The 25,423-nt window shown below is 45.5% G+C and overlaps 1 protein-coding gene across 3 annotated transcripts; it reads left to right on the top strand.

The window, feature by feature from the left end:
* Positions 1-2,813: 2,813 nt before the first annotated feature.
* ZNF839 (zinc finger protein 839) lies at positions 2,814-24,757 on the top strand. 3 transcript variants are annotated; one of them, XM_046647734.1, is made up of 9 exons: positions 2,814-3,122; positions 8,221-9,105; positions 16,419-16,652; positions 19,109-19,201; positions 19,964-20,113; positions 22,542-22,682; positions 22,836-22,965; positions 23,614-23,720; positions 24,551-24,757. In XM_046647734.1, exons 1-9 carry the CDS (start codon positions 2,838-2,840, stop codon positions 24,557-24,559), a joined length of 2,034 nt encoding a protein of 677 aa, XP_046503690.1. In that variant the 5' UTR covers positions 2,814-2,837; the 3' UTR covers positions 24,560-24,757. The 3 variants fall into 3 exon arrangements, with proteins under 3 accessions (XP_046503690.1, XP_046503687.1, XP_046503688.1); XM_046647731.1 differs by lacking the exon at positions 23,614-23,720 and having other exon boundaries at positions 23,777-24,757; XM_046647732.1 differs by lacking the exon at positions 23,614-23,720 and having other exon boundaries at positions 2,866-3,122; positions 8,228-9,105; positions 23,777-24,757.
* The last annotated feature ends 666 nt before the right edge of the window (positions 24,758-25,423 follow it).

Consider the following 25,423-nt stretch of genomic DNA (forward strand, 5'->3'; position numbering starts at 1 on the left):
GTTTTCAGTACAGTCTTATAGCATTATAGAACAAAGAACATACATTAAACACACCCAGGATACATATTCATCAAAGTTTCAAAAGGTATTCAATTACAAATTAGCAGATCAATATGACCCTGATGTCAGGAAAGGGACTAATAATTAAGGCACAGAACTGGCATAGGAGGGGAAGTATGCATTCTTATCTTAAGAGTGTATACTTTGAGATAATGTTTAATGAATTCTTTATTTTAGTGGTTAAAGCAGATGTACAATGTATGTTTGATAGGCCATAAATCAGGCCTCTTTAGTTCAAGCCTAATCCATTTTGAACTGGAATAGCTACCCTATATACCCCAATATGTGAAGCTCTCTTGTCACATGTCACACCTTGGATGTATGTGTCAGGCACCTTGTTAGCTGCAGGGACCCAGCAGAGGAGGACCCAGCTGAGATTGCTGCCCTCAGGGTGCACACTTTCCTAAACAAGGGGATGAAGGGGTCCAGAATATGCCTCTAAAGCATAAAAATTATTTTGAGCTGAAGGCATTTGAGTTCCTGAAAAGGTTTATTTGCCTAAAAGCAGAGCCTTCCAAAAGGACTCAAAAGAATTCAATCGTCATAAACCCCTTCCCTGGAAGCAATCAGGGAAGATTGACTCGTCATTGGAGAGGAGAAGTTGGCACCACACCTGAACAGGCATTGTCATAAAAACCATCATATCTCCCATCCACTATAGGTAAGTGCCTATTTATCTTTCCTAAAAGTCATTTGTTTTCTGGTAAGTGCTCTCTTCTCTCCTTCCCTTCCCCTATTAAGGTAGAATATAAGCCCCACATTCTAACTGCCTCTTTGAGTCACATTTTTCTGTGAACTCTTGTAGGTACACTAATAAAAATACGTGATTAAATTTTGTCTTTTCTCTTGTTTATCTGTCTTTTGTCAGTTTAATTTGCAGGCCCCCAAAGGCTAAAGACAAGAGGGTGGAGGAAAAGTTTTTCCTCCCTGACAGGCTCAAAAAAGATGATAAAATGGTGTTCTAGATGAGGAGGGCAGTTCTTAGCTCAGAGGTCAGAGAAGACCTTTCTGATATCTGAGAATGAGAGGATGAGAAGGGCTTTCTTGGAAAAGTTTAACAAAAAAAGGGAAAAGATTAAGCAATTGAAACAAATTCCACAAATCTGATCTCTCCTCTGGCCAATCCTTAGTGAATTAGGTCAGAACACTGTAGGGAGCATAGTGAGTATTGACTGTTGATGATGTTGATGGTGGTGATGGTGGTGGTGGCGGTGGTGGTGGTGACGGTGGTCCTGTGGAGAGAAAAATGCTCAGAAAGCCTCAGAACCTTCTCACACACCAGCCTGGCCCCCAGCCTCCCCCTGTATGGGGAAAATGGCATCATCGTATTATACTGCAAATGGCAGTTTCTCTTCTTCTGCCGGCCTAAACTGTATACCGAGGGCAGGACAGTCCTGAGGGCAGGGCTGGTGACTCACCCAAGTCAACACAAAATAGCAAATAACCATCCTATAGATAAGAGAAATAAGGTGAGTTTGCTTGAGCCAGAGTGAGGATTATAACCCGGGAAGGCCTTAAAAAGCCTCTGGAGAAGCGTGGTTTTCAGTACAGTCTTATATCTTTTTAGAACAAAGAACACACATTAAACATTCCAGGATACATTTTCATCAAAGTTCCAAAGAGGTGTTCAGTTGCAAATTAGCAGGTCAACATGATCCTGATGTCAGGAAAGGGACTAATCTGGGTATTACCAATAGGGCATTACTAAGACAGCACAGGAGGGGAAGTATGCAGTCTTGTTTTGAGAGAGCGCATTCTTTACTTTGATGGTTAAGCAGATGTACAATGTATCTTTGATAGGCCTTAAGTCAGGCTTTTTAGTTCAAGTTGAATCAGTTTTGAACCGGAATAGTACCCCATACACCTCAATATGTGACATCTCTTGTCACCCAACAGGCGCTTAATAAGTCTTTGTTGACCAGTGGCCCTACTGCCCTCCTTGGGGAGGGGAGCTGAGACAGGTGCACACACCGGCAGCTACAAGACACACGGAGCGAGGGGAGTATAGAGGCGGGGGGATTAGGAAAGGTTGTGCTGAAAAAGAGGGGGCGGCAGAGCTGGGGACTGAAGTGTGAAGAGGGGTAGGTTGGTTCCTTCCATCGCTCATTCGGTCGTTCATTCATTCATATGCAGCCATCCATTCATTCCCCTAGCGTGCACTCTGGGGTGGGGGGGGGGGGGGGGGGGGCGGGGCCTGTGCTGAGCGCTGAATGAGTAAAATATCGTCTCGACTCTCAAGGTGCGACTAGTCTGGGTGAGTGGGTGGGGGTGGGGGGTCGACATGGGAGCAATTTGGGGGCTGGGGAGCACACTTGTTATAAATGCACACTTTGAATCCACTCCCAGATCTATTAAGCGGGAAGGTCTGGAGGTGGGGCCCAGGAACCTACACGTCCAGAAAGAATCCTCAGGGGATTCTGATGCACAGGACGTTGAGAATATTTGGATAGTATGATATCAGGCCAGGGAACCCAGAAGACCTCCGCCTGGGAGATCCTGGACAGCTCCTGGAGGAGGTGAGATCTGGAAGTTAAATGCGTCCGCCGCAAGCAATAAGAAAATAACGCCCATTCTCTCGCCTGGCGGATTCTGTCGTGGGCTAAGAGGCGACGGGCGGAGCCAGCTCAGGCCCCGCCCATCGACCTGCTTGGTCAGGTGCGGTCGCCTTCCGAGGTGTCTTGGCCTGCGGGGCACTCGTAGCCGCCCCTTTCCCAGGTGACGCACATTTGAGCCGCCGTCGCTCGGCGCCCCGGGTTCGAGTCCCCGTCTCGGCCGCCATGGCGGACGCGGAGCCGGAGGCTGAGGACGGCAGCGAGGGCGGCGGCGGCGGCCGGGCTCCCCCGGGCCAGATCGGCAGCGCCGCGCGCGTGGCCCCGCTGGGCCCCGAGCAGCTGCGGCGGGTGCTGGAGCAGGTGACGAAGGCGCAGCCGCCCGCCGAGCCGCCGCCGCCCTTCGTGCTGCAGGACGCGGCGCGGCGGCTGCGGGACGCGGCCCAGCAGGCAGCCCTGCAACGGGGCCCCAGCGCCGGGCCCCCGCGCCCGCAGCGCCTGCTGCCGCCCAAGGTGAGGCGCCGGGAGGGGCGTGGGGAAACCGAGGCCCCGCGGGAGCCTAGGCCTCGCGGCGGCAGGCCGGAGCCGCACCCCCGCTTCAGCTTTTCGGCCTTGGAGCTGCCTGGCGGGAGAGGCCAGGATCCGCCCGCGTTGAAACTCAGGGCGTCCCCACACTCAGCTCCATAGGGACGGCAGGGCACCCCCACCTGTCACCGCCCCGGCGTTTTCAGCTCCTCCGACTCGCCGCGCTTTAGGAACCGTTGCCCACGCTGGGCCCTCTGCCCCGGACGTCCCGATGCCTTGTCTGCCTTCACAGGCCTGCCCAGGGCTCCTCCGTGCCGCCTAGCTCCCCTTACGGGCTTTTGTCCATTCCTCCCGCGTTCATTGGGCACGTACTGTGTTCCAGGCGCTGCCTTAGGTGCAGGTGGTGCAAACCTGAACACAGTCAATGAACAAGAACATAAGGCAGGTTCTGCCAGTGACAAGGGGCCGCTGTAGAGGAGTGCTCTTTAGGCCTGACGCTAGAGCTGAGACCTGAATGGATTAAAAGGACCCAACGTAGAGAACTTTTCAGGTGGAAAGTGCTGCAAGTGCCACGGCCCGGACTGAGGACAGAATTAAGTACATTATAGTAGTTTGATGCAGGACTACCACCCTAAGTGGTGGTGCGTGGATTCGTAACCCCCGTGCCCAGCCCAGTGCCTGACACACACTTAATCAATGAAATATGTGAAAGCACTTTGTGTACCACAAAACATCCTTTCTCGGTGGCATTATCTCCCGGGTCACACAGCTCTTGGCTGCTAGGGAAGTTGGAACTAGAACATGGTCATCCAAGCCCAGAGGGTCCAGTGTAGCACCTGAAGCCAGAGGTCCTTCACATCACCTGTAAAATCACATCCTCTTTCAGCACTTGGGTTGTAAATGAGATGATGCTTCTCCTAAATTGCCATAGAGATGCTTCTTCCATTAGAAGAAATAGAAAGATAATAGAATCAACAATTTTCACTGTTTTTTGTTTTTGTTTTTTTAACTCAGTGATTTTGGCTGCTTAGAGTTGTACCCAGTTGGTTATCTCACTAAAGTTTGAGAAGACGAGTATGATTCTGCCCAAACACCATACTGCCTAGAGGCGTGACCTTGGGTAACTCAATCTCTTTGGGCTTTGGTTTCCTTGTTTGCAGGAGGAATGGCTTGTTGGATGAACTTTCTGGCTCATAATCTGTTGAAGAAACAAATGCCTCCTGCATAAGCGATGCACAACTGTGCACTTCAAGTCTGTGAAGTCAGAAGGATGGGGGTGACTGCCGTTTGCAGAGCCTCCACTCCATGCCCAGCAGTGTGCTGGGCTGCTTAGTTCCCAGCAGCCACACAAAAGTCTTTGTATCAGCATTTTACAGATGAGGAACAGGCTTGGTAGGGTTGAGTCACTTCACCAGGGTCCTCCAAGTGTGGCTGCACTCCAGGGCCTGTTGAATGTGGCCACAGTTTTTTCGGTTTAGTGTGGCAACTTAGGAGAGTCCAAAAATGACATTTTCCCTAAAATGAAAGCAATCTTAATCAGAATTAGGCAGCATGATTGTACTCAGTAGCTAATCTATTTCAGATGATATAAATTCTACCTGCAGTCACAAGAATGTAATTTTGTGGTCTATTCAGCTAATACTCTTTGAGCCCCAGCTGTGCCGTGGAGGCCATAGAAGTAAACCTGATGGGTACCTTGCCCCTATGGAGGTTATGATCTAACCGAGGAGGCAAAACATGACTCAGAGAACTTCTAGTCAAGGTCAGAAAACTAGAGATACAGATAAAGAGCTAAATGCATTTGGAGAAAGGGAGAGGTTATTTCTGTCTGAGGGGATCTGAAACAACTTTGTTAAAGAGGTGGCTTCTGAACTAGATTTGGAAAGCTGGGTCAGAGTTGAAAATACAGAAGAAGGGGGTAGAGTGGGGTGTGCATTTGGAGAACCCAGGCCTTGTTCTCTGTGGAGAGTGGTGTGAATCAGAAGACAGACCAAGTGGACACTCTCTCCCACCGGTCAGATTTTGGCTCCTGTCTCTCCACATCCTCTTTGCTCCTGCCCCACAGAAACATTTCCAGTCTCCTCCTTCACACCGTGCCCTTTTTCATGCATCTGTGCATTCACACATGTTTTTCCTTACACCTAGAATACTTTTTCCACCTGGCAAAAGTTCTACTCAGCTTTCAAGGCCCCCCCACAGAGACCACCTCTTCTGGGAAGCCTAGCATCCCTGTGCTGTTCACACCTCCTGCCTCTCTTATTGCACCTGTTGTACCGTGGTGTCATTGTTTTCCTGCCTGCGTTCTTTAGGGAACCTGGTCTGCCTTCAGAATCTTCAAGCGGAGCTTTTGGAAGTACAGATTTGGGGGCAGGAGATCCTGACTCAGCAGGTCTGCAGGTGACTGAGGCAGGGCAGGGCAAACCACGCTCCTCCTGAAGGCTGAGGCTGGGACTTGGCTTACCTTTATACATTGGCACCCAGAGATGCTTAGTAAAAGTTTGCTGAGTGAAATAAACATATATGGAAGTATCAAGCATAATACAGAGATACTTAGTAGAAGTTTGCTGAATGAAAATAAATATAAAAAAGTATCAAGTATAATACTTGCATGGTAAACTAGTCTGGATAGCAGATTAAAAAATTAGACAAGTTCTGGGGCTGGCCCCGTGGCTGAGTGGTTAAGTTCGCGCGCTCTGCTGCAGGCGGCGCAGTGTTTCGTTAGTTCGAATCCTGGGCGCGGACATGGCACTGCTCATCAGACCACGCTGAGGCAGCGTCCCACATGCCACAACTAGAAGAACCCACAACGAAGAATACACAACTATGTACCGGGGGGCTTTGGGGAGAAAAAGGAAAAAATAAAATCTTTAAAAAAAAAAAATTAGACAAGTTTTGCCACTGTGGTAATCCTAAAACAATAGGATTTGGTGTGCATGTGTGTAATGGCATTATCTGGAAATATCCCAAGAGCTTAGAAAAACATCCTAAGTGACTGGTAGTAAAATTAAACCAATACAATTCTTTTTTTTTTTTTTAAAGATTGGCATCTGAGCTAACATCTGTTGCCAATCTTTTTTTTTTTTCCTTCTCCCCAAAGGCCCCCAGTACATAGTTGTATATTCTAGTTGCAGGTCCTTCTAGTTGTGCTGTGTGGGATGCCGCCTCAGCATGGCCTGATGAGCGGTGCTAGGTCTGTGCCCAGGATCCGAACCGATGAAACCCTAGGCCACCAAAGCGGAGTTTAAGAACTTAACCACTCAGCCTTGGGCCAGACCCCTAAAACAGAAACAATTCTTAAAAGATGTGCAAAGTAAATTTAATTGTCATTTGATTCACAAGTAGCCCAGGAATTGGCAACTCATGGGACGCTGGCACCAGTCCTGTACACTTCCTCATAAAGCAATGTGTTGAATTGTCTCTGCTACTTGTAGTAGGTGTGTAACACACATGCAGACTCCATTTACATTCATACAGACTCCAGCTTGATTTCAGTGAGGGTTTGCATTCTGTCCTGGGGGAGGTTTTTATTGACCTTCCACTTGGTAGAGGGTTGAGTCTAAAGAGGGCCTGTTGGTGGCTGCAAATCAGGGGTTCTCAGCTGGCAGCGATTTTGGCAGTCTGGAGACATTTTTGATTGTCACAACTTGGGGGGCGCTAGTGGCATCTAGTAGGTAGAGGCAGGAATGCTGTTGAACATCCTACAGTGCACAGGACAGCTGCCACAATAAAGTATTGTTAATCCAAAATGTCAGTTGTGCTGAGGTTGAGAAAGCCTGTTCTGGATAATGAAGTTTGTCTTTCTTTTTTCCTTGGAGAAAGATGCTCATTATTTCTGCTCTGTGAAGGCAAGAACCTTGTCCGTTCCCTGAGCCCATGACAGCTGTATGTATCCCTAACACCTCTGACATTGTCTCTGGCACATGGTCACTGCTCAGTAGCTATTTGTGGAACGTTGTTGACAGCAGCCCTCCTGTTTGGTGGGTGCTTTGTTGTTACAGATGGTGCTGCTTTGAACCTTCTAGACACACATCTTTGTGCCTATGCCTGTATTTCTTATGGATTCCAAGAAGTGGAATTGCTAGGTCAAAAAGCACATGCATTTAGAATTTGGTTAGGTGTTAAAAAAAAAAATGTTGTTCAATATATGCAGCCCTTAGGTATGTGCCCTGGAGAAACATACGTATACACACACATCCATGAAGGTTCAGAGCAGACCGTAAGAGCATAGATTTGGAGACCACCTGTCCATCAACAGGAGAATGTTGTTCTCATACCGCAGAGAAAATGAGCCCCCGAGAGCTACACATCTCAAAATGGATCTATTTCACAAGCAAGATAGGAAGTAAAGAAACCCAAAAAAGCCCCACTAAGTTGCAGGAGATGATATTCACTCATAGAAATGTTAAGAACATGTCAAAAGTGAACTATATATTTTTAGAGATATCTACATATGTAATATAAAAAACGTGTGAGAACGATAAACAGCAGATTCAGGATAGGGCAAAGAAAGTGCATGCACACTGGGAGAAAGCGGAGGGTTCACGCGTCCTGGTAGTGGATGTCTTAAGGTGAGTGGTAGGGACCTGGGTTACATTGTTCTCTATGGCTTTTTTGGCTTCCAGAATTTCATTAAAAAATGGGCCCACATATTGAATTGAATCCAATTTAGAGTACTGGGAACTCCAAATATACATATGGTAAAGCTATAAAGAAGGATATTTCTTAATGGGTCATGAGATCAATTTAGTGGATTGTGACTAGTATTTTTTAAAAAGCGATGTAGAATAGATATTACCAGAAGGTATTTATGTAGGAATGCTTAGTAGTTTCATGAACTTTTAATTTTATTTATATATGCAAATGTTTCCACACTCGCATATGGATGTGATATAAAATACATCACTGTGGTCTGGTCAGAAAGGTTGAGAAACACTGCTGTAAACAGTACAGAACATTGTATAGACTTTTTTGTGCGTAAGATGTATTTTATAATTTAGAAAAAGAATGTTGATAGTGGATTTAAGATGAGAGTAAAATTGCAGAAATGTTAATAGCATAATACTTCTTTTCTCTTTCTGTGTTTAAGCAATTAGAAGCCATTTGTGTCAAGGTAACATCTGGAGAAACAAAAGGTCAGGAAAGGCCGATGCCCCCACTGGCCACCATCCAGCCCAGGACAGCCAGGCTGAGCCAGCCACTCAGAAGGCACTCCAGCGTATTGGGGCTCAGCATCGCCAGTCCTCAGATGCTCAGATCACAGCCCCTCCTGAGCACCGGGCCACAGCCATGTTTCCTGAGTCACTCACCTCAGCCTCCTGTTCAGGTGTTTGTACAGAGACCACTCCCCGCCCTCCGGCCAGGCCCTACAAGGAGAGTCATGGCCCCCAAGGCTCTGAGTGGACAGGGCACCACGTTGGCCCCTTCCTCAGCCTCTGACCCACCAGCAATAACATCTGTTTCCACCAGTTCAGCAAATTTATTTATTTCCAACTTTCATACAAAACACACTGAGAAACTAAAAAAATCTTTAAAAGTGAAAACACGTTCTGGACGGATATCTCGACCTCCCAAGTATAAAGCTAAAGATTATAAATTCATAAAAACAGAGGATTTGGCTGACGGTCACCCATCAGATTCTGATGATTATTCAGAACTGAGTGTGGAAGAAGATGAAGACCAGAGGGAAAAGCAGGCGCTCTTTGACTTGTCGAGCTGCTCTCTGAGGCCCAAAACTTTTAAGTGTCAGACATGTGAAAAATCATACATAGGAAAGGGAGGACTGGCCCGGCATTTTAAACTCAATCCTGGCCATGGCCAGCTGGAACCTGAGATGTTGCTGTCTGAGAAAGCCAATGGGAACATGATCCAGGGCCGCGAGGAGAGCAGGACCACTAGCCTGGCGTCCCTGGAGCTGTCCACGTCAGCTCTTCTAAGTGAGGAAGGGGCCCGGTCAGCACGGGGTGGCCTGCAGGTAATGTTTCTGTCTCGTGACAGTGTCCTTATTCCTGCCCCATCATCCTTAAATTAATCTTTATGGTGTCTGATGGGGCTTCAGGCAAAGGCTCAAGCAGAACCAGAATCATCATAATGGGGGATCCAAGCTCCCCTGCCATTGTCTGCACTGCTGCCAGAGAAGCGAGGAGATGTGTGTTTTCTGTCTGGTGTACAATGCTTTACTGAGTGTGTTCAATGGCAGCTGCCAGTTCTTTAGATTTGGTCAGTAGAACTAATCGCAGAGCACTCAGCTGATTCTGCGGTAGCAGCAGATCTTGGGAAAGGTCCAAATGGGGGATAGCGGTCCACAAGGCTGCTTCCTGGAGTGTCAGATTTTTTTTTTTTTAAAGATCTTATTTTTCCTTTTTCTCCCCAAAGCCCCCCAGTACATAGTTGTAGATTTTTAGTTGTGGGTCCTTCTAGTTGTGGCATGTGGGATGCCACCTCAGCATGGCTTGATGAGCAGTGGCATGTCTGCCCCCAGGATTTGAACCAGCAAAACCCTGGGCCACTGAAACGGAGTGCGCGAACTTAACCACTCAGCCACAGGGCTGGCCCTGGAGTGTCAGCTTTAATACACTGCTTGGCGTCTTCCTCCTCGCTTGCCTCTTCTAAAACTTGCAATCAAACAAAGCAGATATAAGTCAGTTTGAGTTTGCATCACCATGTCAAGATTTATTGACTGAAATTTTAAGTTACTGAATGTGTCGTGTGCATTTGTGTGCCCTGTACAATTATTTTATTTTAAGAACATCAGCTGGATGACTTTAACCCACGGCAGGCCCTGTGGTTGCCTTCATCACACTTTGCTTCAACCTCCCTTCTTCCTTTTCCTTTGACTTTCATTGGCTGTTATTTGTGTCTGTGCTTCCGACTAGGTAGTTATAGTTATGTTAATTTGTAGTTTTTCAAATGTTAAATAGAGAAGCCAGCATTGGAATCCATATGACTACTTGATGGGAGTTTTTGACTTTAGTGACTTGGAAGGTGTTGAAAACCGAGTGCCTACCTGCTCTGGCCACCTCGTTCACTGCCGTCTGACTGGGCTTCCTGAAGGAGGGGTGAGGCTGGCAGCAGCTTTGGCTTACAGATCAGCTCCTTGGGACCCGAACAGACACTGTCTGGGCCCAGGAGATCTGTACTGAGGTCAAGTGCTAGAACCATGGGACAGCCCTGTGTGAGGGTTCAAAAATATCTCGCTCTGTAGCTTTAGCTTCAATAATAGTAACACCGTTTATTGCATGCCTGCTTTGGGCAGGAGCCTCGCATACATTTCCTCAATCCTGTGAGAGCCCTGAAAAGCAGGTGCAAGAGTTTCTGCTTGAGATGAGACACTTGGGGCTCAGAAGGGATGATGAGCATCCCTGTTGAGGCACATCTAGGACTCCGTCCAGGCTGGGAATTAGCCCCAGGTCTTCTGATGTCAAAGCCCATGCTCTAGACCCGGCTGCCTCTTAGAGGAGGTTCTGCGCCTCTCACAGCTGGTAAAACCCTAACTTTTGAGAAACCTGTCTACTTTTCTTAAGTTGTAGTAGGACCAGGGTGACAGGTAGTTTATCGTCTAAACCAGGACATTTTGAGAGTGAAAGGGCATTTTTAGTAATTCCAAGGGACAGGAGGCACACTTGCGACTGTGTCAGGATGACCAGGCTAACTGGCACTTTCTATTTCTTTCAATAATGAAATCCTACACCAGAGCAAAAGCAACTTCTAAATATTTGACTTCCTGATTATAGGCACCTGGCCTTGGGAATGGTGGCTGTCCAGATTGCCTGTGAGGCTGTGGGTTCCTGGGGCTAGCTCCCTCCGACCGCTGGGTTAGAGGGACATGCAGATCCGTGTCTCTCCCCTCCTTTCCTGAGTATGCTGTAGAGGGCCACATGGTATGAAGCCACAGATAGACCTGGCATTCCTCTTGAAGCTTCCATTGTAATGAAGATTTGAAGGGAAGATTCTTTAAGAGTTAAGAAGACATGTTTTGTGCTCGTTTTCCTTGTATTAGTTCATTTAACCTTCCAACAGTCCTGGGAGATTGTTATATTATTGTTTTATTATTTTTATTCCTATTTTCTTCTTATTATTCCTCTTTTCAAATGAGAGAATTGGCAGGGAATAAGGAAATAACTAGACAATGTCAGATTCAGAATTCTCTTCAAAAAGCCGTGCAAATCTATGGAGACAGAAATTAGGTTAGTGGCTTCTAGGGCCTGGTGGGAGGGAGGAATGAGTGATGCTAATGGGTCCAGGGGTTATTTTTGGGGTGATGAAAATGTTCTGGAATTAGATAGTGGTGATGGTTACGCAACTTTTGGATATACTACTAAAATCTACTGAATTGTATATTTTCAAAGAGTAAATTTTATGGTATTTGAAATATATCCAATAAAAATAAAACTTTTCAAAAGTCATGGGAAAGTTATGAATTAACAAAATTCAGGTCAATTTTTAAAAATCTTTATTAAGAAATATATATATTTAATTATTTTATTGAGGTCATAATGGTTTATAACACTGTGAAATTTAAGTTGTACATTATTATTTGTCAGTCATCATATATGTGCCCCTTTACACCTTATGCCCGCTCCCCAACCCCCTCCCCCTCTGGTAACCACTAATCTGTTATTTTTGTCCATGTATTTGTTTATCTTCTACATATGAGTAAAATCATGTGGTGTTTGTCTTTCTCTGTCTGGCTTGTTTTGCTTGACATAATACTCTCAAGGTCCATCCATCTTTTTGCAAATGGGACGATTTTGTCTTTTTTTATGGCTGAGTAGTATTCTGTTGTATATACAGACCACATCTTTTCTATCCATTCATCAGTCGATGGGCACTTGGGTTGCTTCCACATCTTGGCTGTTATCAATAGTGCTGCAATGAACATGGGGGTGCATGAGTCTCTTTGAATTGTTGATTTCAAGTTCTTTGGATAAATACGCAGTAGTGAGATAGCTGGATCATATAGCATTTGTATTTTTAATTTTTTGAGAAATCTCCGTGCTGTTTTCCACAGTGGCTGCACCAGTTTGCATTCCCACCAGCCGTGTATGATGGTTCCCCTTTCTCCACATCCTCTCCAACATTTATTTTTTTGTCTTGTTAATTATAGCCATTCTAACGAGTGTAAGGTGATATCTCATTGTAGTTTTGATTTGCATTTCCCTAATGATTAGTGATATTGAATATCTTTTCATGTGCCTGTTAGCCATCTGTATATCTTCTTTGGAAAAATGTCTGTTCATATCCTCTGCTCATTTGATTGGGTTGGTTGCTTTTTTGTTTGAGTTGTGTGAATTCTTTATATATTTTGGAGATTAGCTCCTTGTTGGATATATGATTTGCAAATATTTTCTCCCAATTGCTGGGTTGTCTTTTCCTTTTGTTCCTGGTTTCCTTTGCCTTGCAGAAGCTTTTTAGTCTGATGTAGTCCCATTTGTTTATTTTTTCTTTTGTTTCTCATGTCCGAGTAGACATGGTATTCAAAAAGATCCCTCTAAGACCAATGTCAAAGATTGTGTTGCCTGTATTTTCTTCCAGAAGTTTTATGGCTTCACATCTTACCTGCAAGTCTTTAATCCATTTTGAGTTAATTTTTGTGCATGGTGTAAGATAATGGTCTACTTTCATTCTTTTGCATGTGGCTGTCCAGTTTTCCCAACACCATTTACTGAAGAGATTTTCTTTTCTCCATTGTATGTTCTTGGCTTCTTTGTTGAAGATTAGCAGTCTGTAGATGTGTGGTTTTATTTCTGGGCTTTCAGTTCTGTTCTATTGATCTGTGCATCTGTTTTTGTACCAGGACCACGGGGTTTTGATTACTGTAGCTTTGTAGTATATTTTGAAGAGAGGGATTGTGATGCTTCCAGCTTTGTTCGTTTTTTCTCAGGATTGCTTTAGCTATTTGGGGTCTTTTGTTGCCTCATATGAATTTTAGGATTCTTTGTTCTATTTCCATGAAGAATGTCATTGGGATTCTGATTAGGATTGCATTGAACCTGTAGATTGTTTAGGTAATATGGACATTTTAACTATGTTTATTCTTCCAATCCGTGTACATGGAATATCTTTCCATTTTTATGTCATCCTTGATTTCTTTCAATAATGTCTTATAGTTTCATTGTATAGGTCTTTCACCTCCTTGGTTAAATTTATTCCTAGATATTTTATTCTTTTTCCTGCTATTGTAAATGGTTTTGTATTCTTGAGTTCTCTTTCTGTTAGCTCATTATTACAGTATAGAAATGCAACTGGTTTTTGTAAGTTGATTTTGTACCTGGCAACTTTGCGGTAGTTGTTGATTATTTCTAATAGTTTTCCAATGGATTCCTTAGGATTTTCTATATAGAAAATCATGTCATCTGCAAACAGTATGAGTTTCACTTCTTCTTTGCCAATTTGGATACCTTTTATTTCTTTTTCTTGCCTAATTGCTCTGGCCAAAACCTCCAGTACTATGTTGAATAAGAGTGGTGAGAGTGAGCACCCTTGTCTTGTTCCTGTTCTCAGAGGGATGGCTTTCAGTTTTTCCCCGCTGAGTATGATGTTGGCTTTGTGTTTATCATATATGGCCTTTATTATGTTGAGATACTTTCCTTCTATACCCATTGTGAGATTTTTTATCATAAATGGATGCTGGATCTTGTCAAATGTTTTCTCTGCATCTATTGAGATGATCACGTGGTTTTTATTTATCATTTTATTAACGTGGTGTATCACACTGATTGATTTGCAGATGTTGAACCATCCCTGCATCCCTGGTGTAAATCTCACTTGATTGTGGTATATGATCCTTTTAATGTAATATTGTATCAGTTTGCCAAAATTTTTTTTTAATTCTTTTTTTTTTTTTTTGAGGAAGATTAGCCCTGAGCTAACTGCTGCCAATCCTCCTCTTTTCGCTGAGGAAGACTGGCCCTGAGCTAACATCCGTGCCCATCTTCCTCTACTTTATACATGGGACGCCTACCACAGGATGGTGCGCCAAGCAGTGGTGCCATGTCCGCACCTGGGATCCGAACTGGCAAACCCTGGGGCGCTGAAGTGGAACTTACGCACTTAACTGCTGCACCACCGGGCCGGCCCCAGTTTGCCAAAATTTTGTTGAGGATTTTTACATTTATGTTCATCAGCAGTACTGGCCTGTAATTTTCCTTCTTTGTGTTGTCCTTGTCTGGTTTTGGTATCAGAGTGATGTTGGCCTCGTAGAATGAGTTAGGAATTGTTCCATCGTCTTCAATTTTTGGAATAGTTTGAGAAGGATAGTTATTAAATCTTCTTTGAATGTTTGGTAGAATTCTCCAAAGAGGTGCACCTACAACACGACTGACAAACAATAATGTACAACTGAAATTTCACAAGATTGTAACCTATCATTAATTCAATAGGAAAAAAAAAAAGAATTCTCCAAAGAAGCCATCTGGTGCTGGACTTTTATTTTGGGAGGTCTTTAATTACTGTTTCAATCTCTACTTGTGATTGGTCTATTCAGATTTTCTATTTCTTCTAGATTCATTTTTGGGAGGTTGTATGAGTCTAAGAACTTAGCCATTTCTTCTAGGTTGTCCAATTTGTTGGTGTATAGTTTTTCATAGTGTTCTCTTATAATCTTTTGTATTTCTGTGGTATCCATTGTAATTTCTCCTCTTTCATTTCTAATTTTATTTATTTGCGCCTTCTCTCTTTTTTTTTTCTTAATGAGTCTGCCTAAGGGTCTGTCAATTTTGTTTATCTTCTGAAAGAACCAGCTCTTAGTTTCACTGATCCTTTCTACTGTTTTTTTGGTTTCTAGTTCAGTTATTTCTGCTCTAAGTTTTATTTTTTCCCTTCTTTGCTGACTTTGGGCTTTGTTCTTTCTCTAGTTCTGTAAGGTGTAGTTTAAGATTATGTAGTGGTAGTATCTGGTCGCAAATTCCACCAGCCACCACTGAGGGGGGCAGGAGTTCTGTTTTCTGAGCACACCCACGCCCCCTGGCAGTTGTGCCCATCCTGGAAGCTGTGCGGATAGGGCTCTCTGCTTCTGGCTGCTGCTACTTTACACACATGGGCGCAGGCACTCTGGCGGGCATCTCCTGCCCTGGCCGAATGGCTGTGCTGATGGGGGCGAGGGGACACCTTCCTTCCGGCTGCCCTCGCACTCTGCACTCACTGGCTGCCTGCCTGGGCTACTCGTCTTGGTGAGGGTGCCCCCGCCATTGCTTAGCTGCCTCAGTGTGGAGCGTTCCTGTGGGCTGGGAGGCAACTCAGAGCAAAAACATCCCTGCACTGTGGAGGGAGAGGAGATCCACGTACCTCCTTCAACTCTCTCTTGGGGGTCCAGTACCCAAACTTTCAGAAGTATGGCTGTGTGGATCTCTCAGATGTCTGTTGTGTGAATGTCCTCTGTTGGTTTATGAATGTCATTTTCCTTGTGTTTTAGTGGGGAAAGACTAAGGGGAGCGCTTACTCTGCCATGATGCTGATGTCACTCCCAGGTCAATTTTTAATATGACAGTGATGTCAGAGAAATTTCTTGTTTCATTTTGGGCAGCACCCCAGGGTTATGGTTTGTCAGCCCAGATTTACTGACTTGCCTTATTCATCTGGTGGTGTTTTTTTTTTTTAAAGATTTTATTTTTTCCTTTTTCTCCCCAAAGCCCCCTGGTACATAGTTCTATATTCTTGGTTGTGGGTCCTTCTAGTTGTGGCATGTGGGATGCTGCCTCAGCGTGGTTTGATGAGCAGTGCCATGTCCACGCCCAGGATTCGAACCAACGAAACACTGGGCCACCTGCAGCAGAGCACGTGAACTTAACCACTCGGCCACGGGGCCAGCCCCATCTGGTGTTTTAAAGGGGTACTTTGGGGCCAGCCTGGTGGCGCAGCGGGTAAGTTCACGTGTTCCGCTTTGGCGGCCTGGGGTTCACCGGTTCAGATCCTGGGTGCGGACATGGCACCACATGGCACACCATGCTGTGGTAGGCGTCCCACATATAAAGTAGAGGAAGATGGGCACAGATGTTAGCTCAGGGCCAGCCTTCTTCAGCAAAAACGAGGAGGATTGGCAGCAGTTAGCTCAGGGCTAATCTTCCTCAAAAAAAAAAAAAAATTAATTAATTAAATTAAAAAAAAGGGGTACTTTGTTGGGAAAGTTTAAAGTGCATTGATTATAGTTAATGTGTCTTCATTAGGGAAAGAAGAATAATTTAGCAAGTTCCTTGCTTTTGACTTGAGATTTTCCTGCCTTAAGGTTTTCATTAGGGTATATAAAGCATAATTATTTTATTTTTGTTTTGGGTGTGCAACACTGTCTAGAATGGTCAGTCTGTAGAAGTTGAAGAGGCCTTGGTGTCTGAACCAGAAAATGGAAATTATTCAGCCCTTGTGGGATCAGAGAGACATCCAGGACCTAGAAAAAGTGGCTACTCCATCCCCCCTGCAGAGTCCAGCACTGCTGTCGCCGAGCAGAGCAGAGCGGCTCACCCACGCACGGGCACTGGTGCAGCAGGTGTGCAGAGCACGGCGAGGAGGAGAGCCAGGCTCAAGGAGGTGCGTCACTTTTAGAACCCTGTTCTTGAAACCTGTTTCTTTGGCATGATATGTGGCAATTCACTGTTAAGTTTCTGAACCCAAATACCCAGATTGACTCAATAGTTCACCTGAAATATAATGGGATGAAGTATATAATAAATTCAAGGAGAGTATTATCTGAAAGAATTCCTAGGTTTCCCTGTTTGAAATGACCAGAAGGCCTTAGGTATAGCAGAGCTGCTCACCTTTATAAGCTTTGGAATAATTATAACCTGTGTTTTCATGGAAGCAGTTTAGAAAACAACAGAAATGGTTTTCTATTTTTTTGGTAAAAAGTTTCAAGGTACAAAAGCACATTTCAGGTTTTGAACCCTGAAGTCTCCATTCCAATCATTGACAGTAGGCTTAGTGAATTTAATGGAATTGACTTGGAAAAGTGGAACCCTAAACTTATCCAAATTGTCTTTGGCTAGGATGTATTTATTTTCCTGGTAATGGCCAGGTGAATAACAACGAAAATAAGTGAAACATAGCAAGAGCGAGCACAAGATAAGTGAGACAACTGGTCCTGAAAAGAGTGGCCATCAGGGGGCTCAGGGCCTCCAAACTCCTACACACAAGGGGAAGGAGTGGTTTTCAGAGGGGAAGTGGTTTTCCTAGAATGCTTCATAAGGTTACGTGTTCTAGCAGGAAATTTAAACCCTGATATGAATTAGCTTTACTCCCGTTGGGGCTTGTTGATGAATCCTGGATGACTGATTTTTAGGAGTAGGAGGTAAGGTCGTCCTTGATTTGATTCATTCATTAACATTCAAAATAGCCACCATCTATTGAGTACTTTCTGCATGGTGACTCAGCTACACTAACCCCTGTGCCTCTGTGCTAAGTTCCACTTACACTTCATTCCTTGATTATCTCGACTTAATAGATGAGGAACCTGAAACTCAGAGAGGCTATATAACGTGCACAAGGTCACTCCACCACAGAGAGGTGGCAGATCCAGAATTCGAATCCAGGATGTTTGCTGTCTACTATGTAGGAGCATATGATAGGGCTTCTGAGATCAGTGAGGCGCCATCAGCTCTGTGCACCTGCGACTCTAACGTGATGATACCATCAACTTGATTTACAATGCCACGTCCGTCACACAGGGAATTGAGGACTGCTGTCAACAATTAGAGATGAGAATCCCCCCAGAAATGGGCATTAATTTACACATTAACTGGATGCCCATCAGGTATCAGGCCCTGTCCTGGGTGTGGAGGGGACAGTGTGCACAAGATAGACATGGCCCCCGCTCTGGGGAAAGATGACAGCCAAACCAGTTGGCAAAAGAACTGCCAGGCGGACATGAATGTGAAGCTGAGAATTGAGGAAACACCCTGCCAGCTGTCGTGACGCTTGTGCAGAACTTAGGCCAGGTCATGTGAGATAATATCCCACATTCCAACCTCCCACAGCTCCTGGAGTACTGGAAACGAGCTGGTCATTTTTCTCTAAGGGCTTTTGAAAGTCATAATTAAACATTTTTTCTTCCAAATGAGAAGGTTTTCCTTTGGCTTTTCTGACTGTTTTATGACTGTCTGTGGCTCTCCTCTGAACCCCCTTCCAGTCCTTTGCAGCTCCTAATTGATTGATCTTCCAAAGCCTAAAGCTTGTGACCTCCCTGAGCCTCATAAGACTTTCTGTCTCTAAGACTTCTCAGCTTTCCCCCCTACGTTAATTGCCTCCCTGGGTGACCTCAACCATCCTTCTGGCTTCTCAAACCATCTTCCCTGTGCTGACTCCCACATCTTTACTTCCTGTTCAGACCTCTCCTGAGTTCGGAGCTCTGATTTCAAACATCCCCACCTGTGTGTCCTGTAAACCCATCAGCTTCCATGTCCTAGCAGAGCCCACAAGCTGGCTTCCTGTACCACCCCTACCTTATCAAGGGTCTGCCTGGGTGCTCAGCTGGGAGCCCAGAGGTATCCATGACTCCTCTTTCCCCTTTACTCACTCCTCCCCATGTCCTGAGGACTGTGCCCTCCCTACATCTCTCCTTCCCCACACACCCACCCACCCCTGTTGTCACTTGGGTCCTCATCTGTCTTCTCCTGCATGTACTTTAGCAGTGGTCTCCTGACCATAGGCTGCCTCGGGGCTTGTCTGCAGTTCTGACTCTGGCACTGTTGGGGAGACCTAGAGAGGAAGGAACTCATTTCCCCATCGCTGTGTCCTTACGCGGGGCCTGGCACCCTGCACACAGTGCTGTCACAGGGAGTCAGACTATAAATCCAGAATTGATCGTATTACTTTGCTAATGAGTGAACAAGTGAAATATTTAATAAAGCAGAATTATATAGTTTAGAGCTCCTTAATCAGTGGGATTTTTGGGAACTTTCTGTCTTTTATGTTCTTTGTTGCACGGACTTGTTGGCTACTAGAAAGTTCTTGTGGGGCTTTCAAAGATGTCATACGCTTTCTTCTGGTAGTTTCTCCACCAGTGTGACCGGGACGATCTAGTGGAGTTGGCTCTGCCTCACCTGGCTCAGGTTGTGACCGTGTACGAATTTCTTCTGATGAAGGTGAGTCTTGGTGTGTCTAAACAAGTGAAGGGTGACCTGAAGTTGTTTAGAAAGGCATCCTTCATACCTATTTAGAGTCAGGTCGTTTGGAATCGTTTCCTTCCTCCAGGACAGGGAGTCTGCTGCTGCTGCCCGGGTGCCTGGCAGAGGGGCCGGTGCCTGCACGGCCAGGGCTCTCACGCAGGCTGCTCATGGACTGCCTTCACTGTTTTAATTTAACTTTGCATGGGAGGTGCAAAAGCGGTAGCAGCAAACCACGGTCAGCCCACAGCCCTTTTCACCTTTCTCCCTGGCGCCCACCTGTCCTCGCTGGCCTCTTCCACTCTGGGCTCTGCTTCCTGATGAGCCTGTTCTGACATACAGCCTAGGCCACCTGTGCCCATTTCCAGGAGGCGCCAGCATGGCTGCCCAGAAGAGTGAAGGCCTGGCCCTCTTCCCTTCTGTAGGCCCTGGGAGCACGCCCTTCCTCAGGGCCTTTCTGCCTTCTTGACCTGCTCCCCCAGCCACGGTCCTCTGGTGGCTCTCACCCTGGGGGCAGTTTGTTGTCTGCTCTGCTTCTCCCCAGGCCCATTCTGGTGTCTCCCCGAGCACAGCGCTGTGTACGTGTAGGCTCTTACTGGGGAGCGAAGGAAACATCTGCCACTTTGACAGGCCACTGTAGACTTGAGGAACTTGTATCCTTCTCTCCTTTAAGTATCTTTCCGTGTTTCCCCTATCATTGCCTCAGGTTCAAACATTTTTGTCATCTTTATCTTTACTCAGGTTGAAACAGGTCATCTAGCAAAGCCTTTTTTCCCAGCCGTGTATAAGGAATTTGAAGAGTTACATAGAATGGTGAAGAAAATGTGTCAAGATTACCTCCGTAGTTCTAGTCCGTGTTCTCAGGAGTCCCTGGAAATAAAAAACGATAAGGTAATAATCTCACATGGGAAAAGTTTTGCTCTTAGAGTTAGCCAAAAGAAGGCTGTTCATTTAAAAAGGAGGATTTTTTAGTAATGATATCTTCATAGTCAACTTCTTTTTACCTCTTTTTCTCATCAAGTGAAAAAATTTTTTCTTAATATAAAAGCAATAAATGCTTGTTTAGGAAACTCAGAAATGCAGATAAGACAAACGAAAATTAGAAACATCAAAATCCTCCCACTCATTGTTGGTCACAGTTAATACCACAGTTAAGAGGGTGTGTTGTTTTCTTCTTTACGTAGGTTTTTGGGGATAGGTTACACAGGGATCAATAGTTATTGTTTGTGGTTGCTTTGAAAAAATTCTCATTTCAATATCATCATCAAATTGCCTTTAGGTATATTGAGTTCTTGGTAAAAATACGTTTTGAACTGATGTGATTTTACTTATTTTGGATAAAACCCTTTGCTGGGCATGGCATGCACCACATGGTTAGGTCATTCAGGGGCCTCTCACTGTGCCCAGCCTGGAGACTCTGATCCTCATCCCCACCACCCGGGCCGGTGAGCATCTCACTGACTCCAGTAAAGTCCCTGTGCCCCCTGGGTCTCAGCCTCCTCCTCTGTGAAAGGAGAGCACTGAATGGATTGTCCTCCCTGGCTCCCACAGTGTCATGGTTTTAAATAGTACCTTGTTTATTAAAAAAATTACTCGTACAACAAAGACATATACTTGGACCGTGTTGCCTTTAACTGCTCTTAACATTTTATTAAACTGATGATGGATCTGGCTATCTGTTATTAGAAAGATTAGCATTTTACGGAGTATGTTACTTCTGTAGCAAGAAGTCTTAATCCACACTATAATATAATACATGGGATTTTTTTTGTCTCTCCAAAGCCCCAGTACATAGTTGTATATCCTAGTTGTACGTCATTCTAGTTCTTCTATGTGGGATGCTGCCACAGCATGGCTCAGTGAGTGGTGTGTAGGTCTGTGCCCAGGATCTGAACTGGGGAACCCTTGGCCACTGTAGCAGAGCATGCAAACTTAACCACTTGGCTATGGGGCCAGCCCCAATACATGGGATATTTTGTTCTTGATTTTTGGGGGGTTTTTTGGGTCATCATCATTAGTTTTATCTGAATTCAATAATTAATATAACCTAATAAACTTTTATATTTTATTTTCTTAAATTACCTGTTGTAAAAATATAATGGATTTTTTGCTAAGCCTCATATAGATGCCCCAGTTGGAAGTAGTCACTGGTATGTTTTTTAAACTTTAAGTTAAACAAGTGTGAGCATCATCCTGTCATGAAGTGGACTGGATGTGTATGAACACTGTGCATGCCCATCGGGACCTGTCTTTGTAGGCAGCTCAGGCTGTGCCACAGCCTCTTAGGAGCAAGGACAGTGGCTCAGTTTGCAAGGGACACTGTCAGGTTGGTAGGCACCAAACTTGCTGACCCCCATTCTGTACTCTAACCCAGATCTGCTGCCCTTCCTTCCCTGCCCCACCCCCATGCTTTGTGTGTTCTCTTCATGATGTCCTGTATAAATGACGATATCTATCAGTTATGACCTTTACATCTGCTGCTCTACACAGGCCTTTCACATGGAATCTAATCTCATCTTCACAAAATCCCTTCAAGGTGGCTGTGGTCTCCCTCATGTGAGAAAGAAACTGAGGCTCGGGAGATAGATGGCTGCCAAGGTCACCCAGGTGGTGAGCAGAGAAGCCGGGGTCCAGCTGGCTCTCAGGCTCTCACACCCCTGCCCTTTCCACCAACTGGGAAAGGAGATCTGGTTCTGGAATAGGCAGGGTTACTTTTCTGAAGGTACCAGTGAAAATTCAAAAAAGGAGGAACAATGGGCAAGAAAGTTACGTTGATATCAGACTAACATTATTAAGTGTGTGCTGGCACTAAAGAGTGTTACAGATTTTTTTAAAACTTTTTTTTTAAGATTTTATTTTTCCTTTTTCTCCCAAAGCCCCCCGGCACATAGTTGTATATTTTTAGTTGTAGGTCCTTCTAGTTGTGGCATGTGGGATGCTGCCTCAGCATAGCCTGATGAGCGGTGCCATGTTCTCGCCCAGGATTTGAACTGGTGAAACCCTGGGCCACTGAAGCAGAGCACGTGAACTTAACCACTTGGCCATGGGGCTGGCTCCCTAAAAAACACTGTTAGTGTCCTCTTCTAAACTGTGCTAACAGAGACCCTTCAGGTTCTGATAATGATCTATTTTATTATCAGCTATTCCATCTAACTTTATGCAAGTACTTATCTTCATTTTCCTTATTGTTTAGATGGCCCATCACTGTACAAAGTGATTTCATAGATTCACTCAGTCCTTTAATTCTTATGTGTTGACATGCTTCTAACTCGTGTGTGTTTTGAGTGAAGCTTTTGTCTATTGGCCCCTTTCTTCTCAGGTTGCTGAGTCATTAGGAATTACAGATGAATTCCTGAGGAAAAAGGAAATACACACAGATTGCATTCCAGCCATGTGCACCAGCCAAGAGACGGATGGGGAGGAGCTAGAGGAAGCTAGCCGACAGAAGAGGGAAAGTGAGGTGGGCATGGTTTGAAGGAGGTGCCAGGTACTGTCTGTTCAATGTTGAATTATTGCAGTTTGACTTCAATTCACAACACTATCCTTCAGGGAGAAGAGGTGCAAGTTTGCCTATTTCTTCCTAGTCTTAGCTGATGGGGTCTTCTCTTCATAGACTGCAGAAGAGGGGCCAGCCTCAGTGAAAAGGACCAGAAGAGAAACTCCGCCTCAGGACACCGTGGAGCCCTTTGCCGACAGTGGAGGCCAGCAGAACCTGGCCTTTTGTGCTCCAGCTGCCAGTGAGGGTAAAACGCTCTTCGTGCTGTGTGCCCTGTGGCTCAGAGGCCTGCTCTTCAGGATTGGGTGTCCCTGGGGCCACATTTAAGAGGGCCCTCTGGTTTCTCAAGAGATTTGTCCCAACCTCCCAATGTTCCATCATTCCATGTTCATTCCCCATGAGTCTTGAGGTCTTTGAGGCTTTCTCAGGTGCCTTATTGAAATGAAGAGCCACCTCGTGCTGGTGAATGGATTGCTCCAAGGAGGGTCCCGAGAAGTTGAGCAGACCTGAGAGCAGGGACAGGTCCCAAGAACACGCCATGTCTCTGGCTTGGTTTTCATGAGACTTGGCTCTAAGTGCCAGCTGCGAGTTAACATTTGACAACAAGACACATTCTGGCTTTTATTATGGCTCTAGCCGGAACCTATCACCTAGCCACTGAACGTATGGCATGCTAAGAATAATTACACAACTTTCTCAAATCTTATCAAGGCCGCTTGATACCCAGTCTGATCGTAAGGCCTCCAATTTAAGGAGGCATTCTCCATTTTAGAACATACTACTAAATTCTGCTGTAGGGGAAGGCAAATTTATTCAATGAGAGCAAGGAAAACTCCCTGACACCTGTTTGGAACACAGCTCCCCTTGCCTAACGAGTCTATATTTCCTTTTTTAGCTTCATTCCTACTTGGAAGGTACCAATCCCAAGTACCAAGGAGAGTTTTTAAAATTTTTTTTTGGAAGAAAATTAATTTGGACAGCTTGTTTTGGATAGTGAGTACGGTGAGTAGGCCATAACACAGCACACGTGTGACCTCTTGTTCTTCCAAACTGTTTAGGTCTTGCCTCTCAAGTAAATGGGAATGCCTCTCACCTTTCTGAAGACAACCATGCGATGCCAGTTTCTCCTAGCCATGGAAGCATAGCCCATGCAGGGCAGCAGCTGAAAGCCCTAGAAGCTAGGAGTGGGCCTGCAGACCCTGCTCTCTTGTATCAGGGTGTGAGTGGGCCGGGTCTTTGCACTCAGTTAGGAGAGCCTGGGATACTGACCCAGGAACAGGTGGCAGCATTCCCCGAAGAGAATGCTCAGGAACACTCTTCAGACCAGAACGCTGGGGACAGCCTGAGGAACCAGGGTCACTGTAGTACCTTGATATCTGCTGGAGGAGGGGAATCCGTGATGCCTGGTGGGTCTGGAAGAGTTGAGGCAGGAAGCCTCTGTGAGATGCCTGACTCCCACCTGAATAGTCAACAGTCCAGTCCCGGCAAGGTCCTGCTTACGGAGGTTGCAGCCACTCCGCTGGAGAAAGTTTTGTCCATGGACGTTGTTCCAATAGACTGTGCCTACAGTACTGTAGTGTCCGAGCTGGGGCCTCAGGCTAGCCAGGATGGATCGCTGTCTACTGTAGGGGGTCTCAGAAGCCATGCCGGGGACTTGGATCAGTTCCCTTGCGGGACCGAGGTGCATGCTGACCAGAGAGAACTGGAGAGCATTGTTGCTGTCGGTGAAGCCATGGCTTTTGAAATTACCAGCGGGTGCCATGAGTTGTTGCCTCAGGGACAGGAGCAGATATTTATTCAGACTTCCGACGGGCTTATCTTGTCCCATCCAGGTTCCATAGTGTCTGGGGTGGAGGACATTGTCATAGTGACTGATGCAGAGGGGCCTGCCCTGCAGACGGGCCCACCAGAAGGGGTTCCTCTAGAAACCGTGGAGGAAGAGCCATCACAGTGAAGTGGAGTCAGAACCGCAGTCCTAGATTTGTATGTATTTTATCCAAAGAAGGTCTATTTCAAGTAATATATTTTTCTAATGTGAATACTGACACGAATGTTTTATTTATAAAGAATAATGTCTTTCTACGTCACCGTCTACCTTTTTCTATATCTTACTCACCGTAATAATGGCAGATAGGTTACCTGGGATAATGAATTCCTCTGATACAGCTAACCCTTAGAAGCTTTTGAGCATCGCAGTTAATACCACTACACCATTACCTGACTGTCTGCCCTGCTTCCTTCTCCCCAAAACTATGCCCTTCTCTCCTCGGTGATATGCTGCTTTTTCACCATATGTGGGCTCAATAAAATAGATAGATATGCTAGCCATTCTGGACATTTTATTGGGGTGTAGGAAAGAAAATTGTTTCCACTTGCATTTTTTGGATGAGAGAAGTGAGGCATGAAGATAGGTCCCAGGTGAGGTTAGAGCCCCAGTCCTTTGATGTCTCACTTATAATGTCACTTATCAAGGTCTCTTTTGAATGATTTCCTTGGCTGTGTTACGGGGAGGGAAAGGAAGGATCATTTGTCTATACTCAGACAAGAGCATCAGAAGGGCACAGCTCTCGTCTCCCCCTGCTGGCAGAGACTGTCAGGAGAGACCCCAAGCAGGCAGAGATGGGATCATGGGCTGCACCCCACCCTGGTGCTGTGCTCCTTCTGGGGCCTGCTGTGGAGGGGCGGGCTTTCTTCCTGGGGGCCAG

This window comes from Equus quagga, chromosome 20 (genome assembly GCF_021613505.1).
Source record: "Equus quagga isolate Etosha38 chromosome 20, UCLA_HA_Equagga_1.0, whole genome shotgun sequence".
NCBI lineage: Eukaryota > Metazoa > Chordata > Mammalia > Perissodactyla > Equidae > Equus > Equus quagga.

What these genes read in the sequence shown, in the direction of transcription:
- ZNF839 (XM_046647731.1), top strand. Translation starts at nt 2,838, where the DNA reads ATGGCGGACGCGGAGCCGGAGGCTGAGGACGGCAGCGAGGGCGGCGGC. An exon ending in AGCGCCTGCTGCCGCCCAAG is followed by an intron (nt 3,123 to 8,220) that starts GTGAGGCGCCGG and finishes TCTGTGTTTAAG; the next exon opens with CAATTAGAAGCCATTTGTGT. An exon ending in TGGAAATAAAAAACGATAAG is followed by an intron (nt 20,114 to 22,541) that starts GTAATAATCTCA and finishes CTTTCTTCTCAG; the next exon opens with GTTGCTGAGTCATTAGGAAT.